At 40.7% G+C, this 16,274-nt stretch overlaps 1 protein-coding gene across 3 annotated transcripts in view; it reads right to left on the reverse strand.

The window, feature by feature from the left end:
- Positions 1-16,274, reverse strand: part of LOC127417877 (teneurin-3-like) — a 209,726-nt gene that overhangs the window by 23,645 nt on the left and 169,807 nt on the right. For all 3 annotated transcript variants that reach the window (XM_051658120.1, XM_051658119.1, XM_051658118.1), the window contains 5 exons: positions 6,285-6,534; positions 5,633-5,653; positions 4,308-4,540; positions 2,966-3,120; positions 1,845-2,725 (listed from right to left, as the gene is read on the reverse strand). In XM_051658120.1, the coding sequence (XP_051514080.1) occupies positions 1,845-2,725; positions 2,966-3,120; positions 4,308-4,540; positions 5,633-5,653; positions 6,285-6,534 (1,540 nt within the window). The remainder of the gene's footprint in view (positions 1-1,844; positions 2,726-2,965; positions 3,121-4,307; positions 4,541-5,632; positions 5,654-6,284; positions 6,535-16,274) is intronic.

Consider the following 16,274-nt stretch of genomic DNA (forward strand, 5'->3'; position numbering starts at 1 on the left):
CAGGTTTACGATTATCAAAAGAGATTATAATTTACCATGTTTTATACACCTATTTCTGCAGGCATTTGTTAAACAAGCTTTGATATCATGTAATGTGGAAACGAACTCATTTATCGATATTACTTAATAAAGTGAATGTTTATCACTTACTTTGTGTATCTCCCTGAGTGTCGACATGTTTGTGTGACATCATGCCCCTGCATCTCGGCGAAATCGGAGTTGAGAATTTCTGCACAAGCCTACAAGTTGTAATTCTGACTTCAAAATGCATTCCATTGCACTTTTCCTAGTAGGAAGTTGTAAAATTCGACTTTCCGAGTTGAATGGAACGCAGCACTACTTTTCAAAACTTGATCTGACACTGAATGCTCAAGTAGCCTAATTTACACTTAGAAAACTCCTGATGTTGCTATAACAATGCCAAAAGCACTTACCAATTTACTTGAAGTGAAAATCAGTCCTCCTTTCCTGTTTAATAAATTAAGCAATCACACAGTCATGCAGAACATCTCGTGTTTTTAAATCCATAAGGATCTCTTTCTCAGTGGTGATGTGGCAGTGACAGCCGACTCGTCAGCAAGATCTCGCGCTTTTCACTCTTGAATTACGTACATCACTTAAAGCATGATTGCGTCACTCAAGGCCAGCTAGAAGGCCTCAATTGGGACACATCCTAAAGATCACACCCACCAAGAACAAATAAATCAATCTGATTGGCTGATGAATCTGACAATCTAACTTTAATTGCTCATTCATTTGCACTGTTGGGGAATTCTGTGGAAATTCTGAAGGCCTGAGGGGGTGGAGCTCAGACTCGCCATGCTTCGGCTAACGAGCTTGGCTTTGGGCATGCAATTTATGAAACAGTTGTCACACTTTGCTTGTAAGCATCAAGGAATAAATTCTGACTGGATAAACTTTTCGTTTTTCTCTGTTTGTTTGTAGATTAATTAAGAGTGGAAAGCGATTAAAAATACATAGGCAAAAAGGTGATTGAGAATGAAAGGATGAAAAATATTTATTTACTTGGCACGTAGAGGCTACGAGAAGGCTTTGCTGGCCCTGAGAAACTGCCACTGCAGATGGGTGGGAACTATAAATGCTCTTTTTAGACTGGGGAGGAAGTTATGAGTTCTGAAATGTACAGTATGTTTTTATAGTACAGTTACCTCTTATATGTGTAAATATCAAGGAAAATTGTATTCTTCATTTCATGACCCCTTTAAAAGATGGTTAAATAAGATGCTCTATGATATTATTCAAATGGAACAGTGAAAAATATAATAGAGCATCTTAGTGAATTTAGTGAATCTAGCTCACAAAAGCGATTTAAAGCCATATGGGGGCCTCTCCTGGATTGTTTGGAAGAAGCTTAATGTTTTTTATAATTCTTGCAAAACATTTTTTTTCTTGTTTTCCTCTGTAGTGTAGAACTATCTGATCTTACATCTTTTTATTTTGAATATCTTGTATTTTCACTACTTTCTTTGTATTGGTACACAAGGCAGTCCAGCTGTTTTTTTTTCTTCTTCTTTTTTCAAAGTTTTGTTTATTATTTTTGTTTTTTTGTAAAGTGTAAACAAAACTTAAACAAAAAAATATAGTAAAAAAGGTTTTGTAAATCAATAAATAACCAGCCGAAACTCTTAGGCCACATCCGCACTAATACGTTTCCTTTTAAAAATGCATTCATTTTGCCACTTTAAGGACTCTCTCCCATTAGAACTGCATTCTCCTCCACCGAAGATGGGGCAAAACACTCTCCATTACCACATACTTTGGAAAACAATGATGTTAGACAACTGAAACTGGATTATTATGGATATGGCCTAAAACATACTTACTCATAGAATGTTGTCCATCCATTAGCAGTGCTCTTTGTTGCCAGGAGGCCACTGTTGCCATGGTAAGTTAGCAGCACCTGTTCGTGCCCCTGTGTGCCAAGGGTCTTCAGCCCACCACTTGAGCCTATAGTAAGCCAAATAACCTGGTTGTCAGGTGCAACGATGCGTACGGGAAGTCGACTGGCATCTCGGCGAATTCGTAGCGTGTTCCCATGACTGTCAGCCACTGAGGTCAAATCCCCCTCATTGCTATAGCTGAAGTTATATTTGAAGTCTCCAGTGATCAAGTTTGCCGTATGCTGGTGCGTTCCATTACTGTCAAACATGTACACTTCCTGCTCAGTGGATGAGGCCACTTCATACAAGCCCATGCTGTTAAATGCCGGCCTGTTTTTTCCAATCATGCGAATTCTAATGTTTCCCAGGTCAGCGACGTACAGGGTTCCATCTGGAGCTACCGCAAGAGAGGATGGCGCATTCAGCCGAGCATCTTTAGCAAAGCCATCTCCTGTTTGGTAACAATCACAGTTGACATCGGTTTTGCAGTCACAGTCTGAAGGCGCCCCCGCCAGGTGAGTGATCTCACCATCTGCTGCCACGGTACGTATGCGGCTCATCTTCCTCTCGTCTGTCTCTGCGATGTGCAACACACCATTGAAGGAGACAGCGATGGCGCTGGGGGATTCCAGATGAATATGCGTGGCTCGCTGTGTTTCTGTCACCAAGATGTCTGCAGAAGGCATGGGGCAGTGCAGGGGCCTGCCCGCTGCCACGCTGACCTGCCCCTCCTCAGTGATCCGCAAAACCACGCTGCCATCCAGCACAAACAGAGAGTTATCCATTGGACTGACAGCCAGGTCCGTCGGCCATTCTAATGACACCTAAAGACAAATAAATAAGGAATCATGCAATGCAGAGAAATAATGCAGTTAAACAAGCAGCTGTTCTGTTGTGAGATATACAGCTGTATCTTGGATAAGATTTAATCCTCCACTGTCTACTTTGTTATAAACAATCAACAGCATGAGATCTAAAGCAAGTAAATAGACCACAACTCATATATTTAATTGAATGGGTCAATGATAAATTACTTGAATGTTTGAGTATTTTTCACTTGTCACCTGATGGATGTCCATAACTGAATCACAACTCAAAGGTCGAGCAGACGCAAGGTCATTGGACCCCAGCAGGGTTGATATGATACCGTTCTGTTCCACCTTCCGGATCACGGTCCCATCCACGAAGTAGATCAGTCCGTTCTTATCAACGGCAATCCCTTGAGAGATGAGAGGGAAAGAAAAAAAATGTACAGGTCACACAGCTGTGCTCCTTGCTTGCCTGATCCAGACAGCGGGTACATGTGTCATGTTTGGCTTCCCATTATTCAGGTCACTGTAGAAAGCATCGCCCTCAATTATTCACATCTTGCTTCCCACTGCTGAATTATTTCTTAAGGAAAAAGTGGAATAGGGTGTATTAGAACATCTCTCCCTCCCTCTAGCCTTTCTGTCTATGGTTGCTCTCTGTCTCTCCCTTGCTCTGTCTCTGTAGGTCTGTATGTCTTCTCAGGGTATTTGACAAAAGCATGAAGTGGGAAAGCATCATACCCACTTTTAAACCCAAATTATGAAAGTGTGGGTTGCTATAGTAACTGCAGCTGGGTAAATGTGTGTTTAGCTGAGTGGTAGACCTGGGTTTGTGTTTCTGAGGAACTTACGATAAAGTGAACTGACAGTTATGGAAAAACTCTCTGTCCCACCCAAGGAAAATGCGGGGATGCACCAGTGCCTTACACTTTTTTTCTAGTTATGATGGCTTGAATGTAGAGCTCTGCACAGTGTAAAAACATCTCACTTCAATGCATTACATACTTGTCCATATCATAATACTGTACAGTATATGATACCTACACTAATGTATCCATCATTCAGTGTGTGTATTCATGTATAAATGACAGATAAATTAAATATAGCCTATTCAAAAACAATGAAAACAACTCTTTTGAGCTCTGCTAAGCTTATATGCTGAAATATGCTGTCTGTGTTCTCCAGACAAGAGTGACACTTTATAATTTATATCTGTGAAGCCACGATTATTTCATAGCAGCTTCATCAATCTACTGTGTCTGGCTCAGTCAAATAATTTAGTACCTATCCTGGGGCTGTCAGTTTCCATTTCCCTCGTTGAAGCGGCAATCAAAAACGTCACCACATAATACTGTGTTAAAAGCTTACAGTGCTTTGGGATGATCTTTCATGTCAATCAAAGTCCAATTGGTGCCTCAGACAATTAATTTCAAGCACTTCAGATGTTACCAAGCTTTTAAACCACCACTGAACAAAAAAACACTGTTACTTGAAAAGCAAAGCATCAATCACTGCTATGATTATCAATTTACAATTACTATTAATAATCCTTCCTTGGACTATTGGCTGAAACTACTAGTTATTGCTATTTCCATACCTTTGGGTCCTGTGAGAAGAGCCTCTGTTGCTGGCCCTCCATCTCCACACTGAGCTTCATCAAAAGGCAGGCAATGATCTCCAGTTCCCGCCACCACCTCCACGTTCTGCTGGGGCACTGTGCTGCCCGCGAGTGCCCGTGGGCTGTAGATGCATCTAGAGTTGGTGTCTGACACGTACAGCTGCCCGGTCACTGGATCCGTGGTCAGATAATACCGGTGAGCAGGGTTGTTACTTGGATAGACAAATATAAACAGTAGGAGTTATGAGAGAAGACATTAGTCTGCTGTCAAACCCAGCCGATGCGACTCATAAATTATTGGTTTGACATTGCAATTGGAGATGGCAGATGAAATGAGAGACTGATTAGAATATTAATATCATTAAAGACGTTCAGAATCGCAGCATGTTTTTTCACATATATCAAAAGGGTGTGAGCTCATGACAGATGGGAAGAAGGAAAAAAAGAATGTGTGAAAGGGAAGTAAATGTGATGTGACTGGAACATATTTGTGGGGGCTGTGATGACGACTTCAAGACTGCCAGATCATTTCAATCATTTTCATTCCCTTGCGGGAGAAGTTTCTCTGCGATGATATGCATATCTTAATGACTGTCAACAACTGATGGCTTTCATAACACTATGCTTATTTGCATTCATTAATTCCATCTCCCAATCAGTCTGCTCCTTTCTGAACGAGTTAGTGTGGCCCCTCCAGACATCCGTTAGTGGCTAAATGACCAAGAGTCAAGACTTCGTTAAGGACGACAGTGTAGAGATCTGTGACCTTCTCTGGGCTCAGATAAATCTTTTCACTTCTAAAAGGAAAGCCATTTTAAGGGTATTCTCACACACACAGTGTGCTCTACTCAATCGATATCCTGGACTGTTTGGAATCCAATTCACATTCTGAGGCACTGGCCTGTGTAAAAGCCAAATGTGAAAATATGAAACAGTGGATCTTCTTTCAGCTAAGGCCCTGAGTGTGAGCCATGGAATAAAGTGCACTTGAATGGGTTGATTAAATCTTTCTGTATGGTTACAGAAAGGTTGTATGCAAACATTTGCCACAATATGTGCTTTGACAACTTCTGGTGTTAAAAACATTTACTTTAATAGCATTCACTTTAGAAATCGAATTCCATTAAGAAATATAAAATTAAAACTTATGTCCAAAAGTGTCATGGGCAAGCCTGTGAAGGAATGTGGTTGATCTAAAAAGAGTTTTACAATCTTGGATTAATTGGATCATTCTTAGATACATGCATGGCTCTCAAAAACCACTGCGGCACAATTCATTATATGATTATTATAATATTACTTACCTATGCCTGAAATCCTTATTTCTTTGGTTGGTTTGAAAAGGGAGGGAAAACAAATATAGTTAGGCAAGTTTAGACACAGCTATTCCATTTACTTCACATTACACTTCATCTATCTAGTTCATGTACTAACCTCTTAGATCAGACCAATATTTTAGTGCTGCTTAACCACTGGCAACTATTTATTCTTGACAACAACCAGACTGAGGCTCTAAAATGAATCCCTGACACTCTATGTGAGAACATTTGTTTTGAAAGACAGTTATACTTGTCTTTTGTGAAATTGTGTGTTAAATTACAAGCATGAAAAATGGGAAGAAATCCCAAGGGATAAGTACATTTGAAAAAACAAAACAAACAAAGGATATAGAAAAGTGATTAAGATCTAAGGTGACACAAATCATGCTGGGAAGCAGTAGCGGTTCTAGCTAGGAATGGAGAACTGGTGGTCATGTTTCAGTCACGCAATGTTTCTAAATCTGATTGTGACATGTCAAGTGCTTTGCACAGAGACAATCTCTAGATGCTGCCTCTCAGGGTCCTGTGCTTTTTCAAATATTTTGACTTCAAAATCTCTCCTTAGTTATTCTACAGGTTTTGTGAGTGTATCTGTGCTGTTGATGTTCAAATCATCCATCCAGTTCCACTCACTCACCTGAGTTCCATGACACTGCTGACATTGCCTGACGGATAGATGCGCCTGATGTAATTGAAGTCACCAACGTACAGGCTGCCGTCAATGCCCCATGCAAGAGCCACAGGAGCCAGCAATTTGTTACCCTCCGCCTGGCCATTACAGCTCGGGCAGGAGATGCTTCTGCGTCTGCCATTCCCCATAATGGTGCTGATGATGGGAGGAAGCTGCGAGAGGAACACATTCTCACCACTTCCTTTATACAGGATCCCTGAGATAACCGAGGGAGTGAGAGAAAACCTTCATTAATAATAGTAATAAAGGATGCATAAACTAATTTATAGATATACATTATATACTGTATATTATATATTAAATATGTTATAATATTAATGACTGAAACATAAATCACATTTTGTCAAAAAAAAAAAAAAGTACTTTTGTTTTGAAAAAGAAATGTAATTCATATCTGACTCACAAGCTGATATGCTCATGTAATCTATAAAAAGGATGTGGAAAAAAGGGTTTTCCTTGCTGCCTGCAATGACCGGCCTGAGCATATAGCTCGACTCAAGATGAAAGTTCCTGTCCTGGACATCACTACGAAAAGAGGGCACTTAGTGCCGTGATCTTCCTGAACATTCGTTAGGAGCTCCATTAATGTAGATATTGAAGTAGCACTTTGATGAGAAAGCTCCAAAAGGAATTAATTTGCTAAAGGCATCAGAACTACCATAATGAACAATTTCATTAATATGGATGATTATACTTCAGCTTTTGAAATAAATTGCATTCCTTCTTCTGTAGTCTAGTTTTAACCAGAATGGCACATTTTTTGTTTTGTTATTGGCTTGTGTTATCCATTATCTACCATTAGAAGACATTTAGAATAGGCATTATTAGACCTTATCTTAATATACCAAACGTTCATATTTTTCCATTATCATTGCCATTGTTTCAGCACATTTGTCTCATAGTAGTTTAAACAAAGGAATGTTTTTATTTTTATTTTTATTTTTTTACATTTAATAACTTAGGCTAAGAGGGACAGAAAAGCTTGTGCCACATAAAAGCAATGCTTTTTGGCAAAACTAAAGTACAAAATGTTTTTGACAAGAGAATCATTGCAATTTTTTTAAGGATATTATACAGTGTGTTTTAGTGCTGTAGAAGCATAGAAAATCTGTCGCAAATGTGCAATATCCAAAAGGCATTAAGGCATTAAATCTACCAAGTGGAGACAATTTGATCACCTAAGAGGTGATTGTCTTCACTGCTGTGTTCTTTATTTTCACCCATAGATCTCAGCTCCCATCCTAAAACCTTTGATCATTTCAATCACTTTAAGACCACTTTCAGTCCAAGACTGTGCTAAGAGCTTGGGTCATCACAGATTAATATTTCAGTCATGTGAAAATTTAACTTGTTTCTTTTTGGGGTTGGCTTCAAAGAGGATCTTCAAAGGGATGTGCCATGCCCAGGGCCATAAATTATTCATACCGAGCAACATGTTAGACTTCCAACACTAGCTTTGGCCTATTAATCACTTCAATAACGCTGCACTAAACTGTGCTCTCACTGGCTGGCCACCACCTTTCTAGCTCAGTAACAAGCTACCTCAGTGGCTACACATCATCACCTTTGCTTTTTAATTGACTATAGGACTGAATCTGTTCTGTTTGAAATATTTTGTCAAGGCTCCATCTCTTCTTGTGCTTCTGAGATTTCATGATATTTGGTGGAGTAAACAAGACAAAGTGGCTGAAGCAAAGTTGAGCAAGGCTGGTCTTAGATCATGGAAGCTCAGAGAATGCACAAAAGCCTGTGTCTCCAATCAAGTGCAGTGGCAAGCTGAAATGATGAATCAAGTATTTCCAGTGCCAAGCCTCATTGGGCATTCCTCTACAGTGTGATAACTGTCACTTTAGCTGCAAATGTTGTATACTGTCACTGGCTGATATCAGCTGTTAATTCACACAGTGCTTAAATGACACCAAACCCTCTGCTTTTCTGAACTGCATGACTGATGGCTAATGTCTTCCCATGTGCAACAAAGCAGGGTGCATTGCACTTCATTCCTGCTTGATTAGGCCCTGTCATTGATTAATTGATTGAGAGAAGGACTGGAATGAAGACATGGTTAGTGGGGATCTTGTAAATGCTGGCCCAATAGAAGCCTCCTTTCTCATTCAGAGCGCTACGATGTTCCGTTAAGTAAGATGAATTGGTCTGGGTGGATGCTTTTAAGTGTGACTCAACAAAGTCATTGACCTTGATGGCAAGACAAAACAATAACACTTCTTCTCACAAACTCAAACTGTGAAATTACTGCATTGTGTTGCTTTTAATCTCATTATGCCCCACACACACATTGCTTATGAACTGCTGCTCAAATACAGGAATAGGAACCTAGATAATAATGAACTTCCAACTTCAACCTAAGTACTACAATTTGTTTGTCTGCAACTGTACAGATACTGACATGATTAATGGATGTTGGGTTTGAATATATATATATCTATCATTCTCTTTGATTTTTTTTTTTTAGAATAGTTCAATGTACTATGAAAACATTCTGTTGCGTTCAGAACTCAAAATTTTCTCCACTGACCATCTATTTAAACTAAAGGCCTTTACACACCAAAGGCGACGTGATAATGAGAGGCGAATCGCAGACGAATGGCCCTTTCACATGAAATGCGAATGATTGCCATGAAAGCATTCACATCTAAACAATAGGTGGCGCTAATCGACAAGCAATTTTACCCTGGTACAGTAGGTACTGCAAAGTACCTTTCTGCTAGTTTCCCCTTCCCCCATCATCGATGAGAAGAAGAACGACAAGTTTACAAACAAGTTCTCAAGCAAGCAGATCGAAAAAAAAGAAAACCGATTTCTCTACAAGATGCAGCAGTGATGAAGAGTTTGTTGTTGATTTGCTCAACGAGAAAGAAAACATTCAAGACACTTTCACCAACTATTTCAGTCCACCTGCTGGACAAGTTGACTGGCATACATGTATCCACACATATGTATGTATACACATTCTGAGGGGTGATTAGAAAAAAATAATATGAATTGTTAAAACATGTTCTTGTGTGGAACAAGTGTGATTATATGCCTCTGCCACGCATATAAACTTGTGTTAGGTATTTTTTTTTTCACTGCGTAATGCACACACATAATGACTGTTTTTAATTGTCTCTTATTGTCATTTACATCAACTTGTTATACATTTGTTCAAAACCCTAAAACATGACAACATTTAAATGCCCCATGAGTCTATATAATGCACACAATACAGGCAATTCCTAACCAACAAAAGCCATCTTCAGTCTGACCTATCATTAGATACTTTAAAACTTAACAGCTGTCAATGACTGTAAATGATAAGCATAGCAATAACGATTACATATTTTATGGAGACACCACCACGTTTTTGTTATACAAAGGCATTTTGATAGAAAGACAGAGTATATACAGAGTGCAGACAGTGACGTCAATAGTATTAATATTATAAATACTTGGAGAAGAAAAACACTTAAGATCAAGGATGCTAATTAAAAAGGTGATACAAAGGGGAAGATGCCACAATATATATTGTCCTCCTGAGACCAGAGCGTGACTAAGGGCCCCTAATAAACATGCAAAAAAAATTTTTTTTTTAATTATGTCCTAATATGGGGACAGCGGTACTAAGTTGTGAAATTTTAAATAATACCAAGCTATAGACAGTCATATTTTTTTTTTTATCAAATTGTTTATTATGTTAATTTTTTTATTATTATTATTATTATTTAATTTTTTTTAGATGTTACAACATTACAGCTGATTTTCTGTAATGCTGCTTTGGAACAATGTGTCTTGTGAAAGCACAAATAAAAATCTATACAAATAAAAAAAAAGATTTGATTTGATTTAACTTTTATGTTACAACGTGTTTTTTTTTTTTTGTTTTGTTTTACTTTGGCAACAAAATTGTCAGTTACTTTCGTAACCTCCATTCCCTGATGGAGGGAACAAGACGTTGTGTCGATGTAGTGACACTAGGGGTCACTCATGGGAGCCCCAAACACCTCTGCTTTTTTGAAAAAAGGCCAATGAGAATTGGAGAGTGGAATTTGCATGCCACCCCCACCCCGGACATACGGGTATAAAAGCTGGTATGCAACCACTCATTCAGGTTTTGTGCTGAGAAGCCGAGACCAGGTCCTGGCCATTTCAGCGGGTAGTTCAGCGTTGTGGCAAGAGGGACACAACATCTTGTTCCCTCCATCAGGGAATGGAGGTTACGAAAGTAACCATGACATTCCCTATCTGTCACTCACTCGACGTTGTGTCGATGTAGTGACACTAGGGGTCCCTATACAAAACTCCACAACTATCTGAACGGTGTTACGTGAAGTGGCAGTGTGTGATGGGCAGACTTCTGTGTGCCTCGTAGCCAGCGCACCAGGCCGTCAAGTAACCTCCCCCAACGCTCTTTGAGCATCGAACAGTCCTTCAGGAACAAGTCGACTGCCCAACGAAAAGGTGGACAGGCTGGCCCAGTCGAGGCCTCTTTTCCTTCTCTTTTCTCCCCAAAAAGAGTGGAATTTGTTAACTGACTGGGAGCCCTAAGTGTCTACATCTGGGGGTGTCACTCCCAAGGAGAAGACACCACGAAGACCACACCCCACCCAAAAAGGGTGGGGGGGGGGGGGGGTACTTCAAGTGGAAATACATCACAAGGTCTTACCGAGTCTTGTCGGAAGTATGTCATGTGGAGAGTCGCATGGTAGGTCCTACCCAAGGGGGGAGGAGTTTCTACAAGCATGGTGAATGAGCAGAGGGCCCTCTGCTCAAGGAAGACATAGTTTACCAAGAGGGAAACGATTTTACGGAAGATATAACACATGGGGTTACCTATGGGGAACCACCACATGTGGAGCACCTATCTCAGTACAGGGCCTTACCAGTGCACTTACTGAGCCGGCAGCGAGTTTCTCCACAAACTTGACTGTCACAGGACTAAGGAGGAAGTCATCCAGGGATTACAGTCTGTGAACACTACTAGGAGTCAAGAGTGCACGTCTTCCCCTCAAGGGAGGGGAATGGCGCTATGCGCAAGTGGTACACCCGGCCAGCTGTCCCGGAACTTACCTGCTCATGCCTGCCAATACGTGGAACGAGACCGGCTCAACCCGGAGACTGTAGAACCTCGCGAAGGTGTTGAGTGTTGCCCAGCCCGCTGCTCTGCAGATGTCTGCCAAAGAGGCGCCACTGGCCAGGGCCCAGGAGGCGGCCACACTCCTGGTAGAGTGGGCTCATAACCCAGCAGGAGGTAGCACGTCCTGAGCTTGATATGCCATAGCGATGGCGTTAATGACCCAGTGGGCGATCCTCTGTTTGGAGACAGCGCTTCATTTCCGCTGTCCACCAAAGCAGACAAAGAGCTGCTCGGAGCTTCTAAAGCTCTGCGTGCGATCCAAATAGATGCGTTAAGCTCGCACCGGACACAGCAACGCCAAGGCAGGGTCTGCCTCCTCCTGGGGCAGCGCTTGCAGGTTCACCACCTGATCCCTAAAAGGGGTCATGGGAACCTTGACCACATAGCCCGGTCGGGGTCTCAGGATCACGTGAGAGTAACCCGGAGAGATAACGACCGCAACCAGGAATAACACACAAATGGAAAGGCATCTTTAAAAAGACACATCTTTAAAAAGACGTTCCGTATGTGCTGCTCTTTCAGAAAGAATATATACTCTTTTAGAATATACTCTTTTTAATGTTCTGCCGAAGCACCCAGGGGCGTTCTCTGCAAACCACAGATGCAGAGGGGGAGAAGCCGCTGAAATGCGCCGTAAGATCCAGCAGAGAGAGGTGAATGAACTCGGCGGATGAATTCAGCTCAATGAATTAGCTCAATAGAACCGCTCGGCTCCGAAGAGAAAATCTGAATAAGTGGTTGCATACCAGCTCCTTTTATACCCGTATGTCTGGGGGAGTGGGATGCAAATTCCACTCGCCAATTCTCATTGGCCTTTTTTCAAAAAAGCAGAGGTGTTTGGGGCTCCCAAGAGTGAGTGAGTGACAGATAGGGAACTCAATGTTCTCCCTTTGCGCTGTCAAACAAACAAGTGATAGCCAGTGCTGAAGTATTTTTCCAATCTATTGAACAGCCTGGTCTCATGAAATGTACGTGAGCATTCTAACATTTTTACAAAACTGAAATTATGTGCTTCATTACACATTTGGCTGCAGTTTTCAAGTGAAATGTCCAGCGGGGGGCACCAAAACTGAGCACAATGAGGTTGTAATCAAATGAGGTTTTTAAGGTGAACTTTAGATGGAGGTTTTAATAAGTGAAACACACCTCCCTACCCTAAGACTTTAAGACTAAGACTAAACCAATTGTGTCTGAAAAGATAAATGAGAGTTTAACAAAACAGACATCCTTACTCTTAACCAACATCTAACCTTAACCAATAGTGTTTTAAAATGCAAATTAGAAAATAAAAAAGAAAACACATTAACGGAAGCTACCACGTCATATTGTGTTGCTTCTAAGTCACTTTCACTTTGTGCATCTTTGGCTGGACTCAAACCACAGCCATCAAGCTCAAAGTCCAATGCTCTATCAGGTGAGCTACTAAGCATGCTAAACACTAAGGAATAAGTGTGTATATGTAGGTGGATCTGTACTACAAGTGTAAAAATGTTTAGTTTTTTAAATCATGTGTTAAAGTAAAAGTGTTTTGATATCATAACATAAAGGGGGGTGAGCAATAGAGTGAAAATTAAGTTTAGATAAAAATCAAAATCAGCAATTGTACTCGTGATTTATGTGACAACGATTAAACTACACAGTTGTTGCAGCGCCTCTAGTGTTCATTTCACCATGAAACTGCAGCGAAACATACAAAGAGGCACGTACAAGACAGTTTGCAAAAATTTATATAAAGCTAATTCTATGAGAACAGGTTGCTATTGAAACTAAAGGCTGTGTAAAGGCCTAAAGATGCAAAAAGACTCATTCTCTAATCCCTGAATTTCTGATGGCATTTGACCACCAATATTTACATGTCAACGATGCCTATTTGGCATTCATAAACCTGGCCCGCCTAGTACACTGTTAAATGTGATTAGTTGACTTTAATTTAAAAAAGTGTGGGAAAAAAGTTGGACTAACATAAGCTTGTTAAGTTACAATTACAGAAGAATGTTAAGCTTACTAACTTAAAACTTAATAAGTTTTTCTGAGTTCTATCTACTTAAATTCAAGAAACCCATTGCCTTGAGAAAATTAAGTCAATACAACTTTAATGCTTATTTATAACTTTAAAGAAAATAACTTATTCACACTTAACAGATATGACTCTGTAACAGTTCAAGGATGGGCAAGGAGGAGGCAGGAACCGGCTGAACAGTCAACGAAGTTTAATGTCAAACTCAACTTAAAACAACATAAAACATAAGACAAACACAGACACACGCAGCGCGGCCATGTGCGTCTCTCTCTCTCTCGAACAGGCATCTCCAGCTCCCCTTTATCTTGCTCTCCCACTGATCAGCTGACTCAGCGCCGGCCGTGCACCCTCACGGCCCGGCCATGCCCTCCTCCTCGTCACACTCCTCCCCCACCCCATTCAGGCTGGGGCACCACCAGACTGACCTACTCCCCCCTCCATCTCTGGAGGGGAGACGCTGCCCTTCTGGCCATTCTGTCAGCCGGTGGTCCACCCCGCTTCCTGGGAACCTGGGGGATGGCAGCAGCGAGGACTCCGCGACAGCACATCACTGTAACATTTCAAGGATGGGCAAGGAGGAGGCGGGAACCGGCTGAACAGTCAACATAAAGTTTAATGTCAAACTCAACTTAAAACAACATAAATCATAAGACGAACACAGACACACATGCAGCATGGCAGCGTCTGTCTCTCTCTCTCAAAATAGCATCTCCGGCTCCCGTTTATCTCACTCTCCCGCTGATCAGCTGATTCAGCGCTGGCCGTGCAACCTCACGGCCCGGCCACGCCCTCCTCCTCGTCAGAATCATTTGATCAATTATTTAAATTTCTATTCTGAAAATACTAATACTATTCTCAAAATCCAAAAAAAAAAACAAAAACAAAAAAAAAGACAACACTGTTTAAAGTCAACAAAGAGGCTGATTTATTCCTTAAAAAACCTCTTTCTATAAATTGCATGAAAGACACCTCTCTGAAGGATTGCTTACACATTTCAACATGTTATCTCAACAAACAGATAAATTGCATTAAAGGGATAGTTAACTCAAAATGAAAATTCACAACAAACTTCATTGACTCGCCCTTATGCTGTTCCAAACCATGGGACAAAAAAAAGAAGTTATCTGCAGAATGTCCAAGCTGCTCTTTTCCACACAATGAAAATAAGGGGTGACCACTGTGTCCTCATCCACTATAGTCCTCATCCACTTTCATTTTATAGGAAAGAGCAGCTTGGACATTGTGCTAGATTACTCTTTCTGTTCAATGCAAAGAAACAAAGTCATACAGGTTTGGCACAATATGAGTGTGAGTAAACAGTGACAGAATATTCATTTTGGGGTTATGGTGAATATTTTTACACAATCTTTTTGCTGGCCAGCAGTTTTGGACTGATTTTGTCCTGGCCTATTACAACATCACCTTCTGCACAAAGTGAAAGTGTTCTTCATAACTGCTGGATAGTCCATGTGCAGTCTGTATACAAGTCCAAACAAAAGACACAGTGTGTTTAGGTAAATTCCCAGGTCATCAAGAACAATATCTCCTTAGAGTACTTTTGTGATGGAAGACGGCTGTAGCTGTAACTGTAACTGGGCTAATCCAGGCCTTGGACATTCTTCAGAAATGACTATTCCCACAGGCATCTGAGCGAATTCTTCTGTCACAGCCCTGCATGTGAACAGCAGAGTTGGAAGTTATATTTCTCTAAGAATCAATTTCTTTGCATTTCCAGTTATTTCAAATAGTGACTTCAGTAAACACACCGCAAAGCCTGCTGATTCATAAGGAGGCTAAAAAGAGCTGGATTGCCTTCTCACATCATCATCATCATCATCATGCTTTACAGATGCATCCTCAAGAGTGGACTTCATCTGTCAGAAATAAAAAAAAAACTGCTCTGCATCTTACAGGAAAGCAATGGGGTTGTGAAGACGGCACAATACAACCATAATTCCACCCAATTGTGCAATAATTATTTGTGTGTTTGAGTAATATATCCTATAATATATATAGTAATATAAATAGTAATATATATGGAGACCATCTTGGACCAGCTACCAGCTGGTCATACCAGCTCAAGGTGGTCAAGCTGGTTTTTGAAAAGAACCAGCTTGGGCAAGCACATGACCTGCTTGGACCAGCTCCCATGTTCCAAAACACAGCTACCAGCTAAAGCTGGATTTTCCTGCTGTCTGCATTTACTGTCTGTAGGGTTACTGTAGTAGTTTGCTTAACATTTGTTATGTCTGCACTGTAGTTTCCTATCTTGTTTTTCCCCACTGTTCTACAATGCAATACAGGAATAGTTCACCCAAAAATGAAAATTCTCTCATTATTCACTTACCCTGATGCCATCCCAGATGTGTTTGACTGTCTTTCTTCAGCAAAACACAAATAAAGATTTTTAGAAGAAGATGGAGCTCTGTCAGCAACATAAGTAAATGGGTGCCTGCACTTTTGGTCCAAAAGTAACATTTAGGCAGCATAAAAGTAATCCACACGACTCCAGTTGATCAATGGATGCCTTCTGAAGCAAATCGAATGTTTGTGTAAAAAAATAAACTGATAATTAAAATATTATTAACTTTTAAAAAGCTCTTCCTGCCAGCAGTTGACGTTTCATGTAGCTGTTGTGTGACATAAGTGTGTCGGCGAGTTCACGCAAGAATACGGAAGCCGCGCTAATTTACAACAGAAGAATGAACGTGACGCGAGAGTTCGGCCATTTCAAACAGCATCAGAGCCCTGGACGTAAGCACAGATTTGAAGTAAAACATTT

The sequence above is a fragment of the Myxocyprinus asiaticus genome, chromosome 27 (assembly GCF_019703515.2).
Source record: "Myxocyprinus asiaticus isolate MX2 ecotype Aquarium Trade chromosome 27, UBuf_Myxa_2, whole genome shotgun sequence".
Classification (NCBI taxonomy): Eukaryota; Metazoa; Chordata; class Actinopteri; order Cypriniformes; family Catostomidae; genus Myxocyprinus; species Myxocyprinus asiaticus.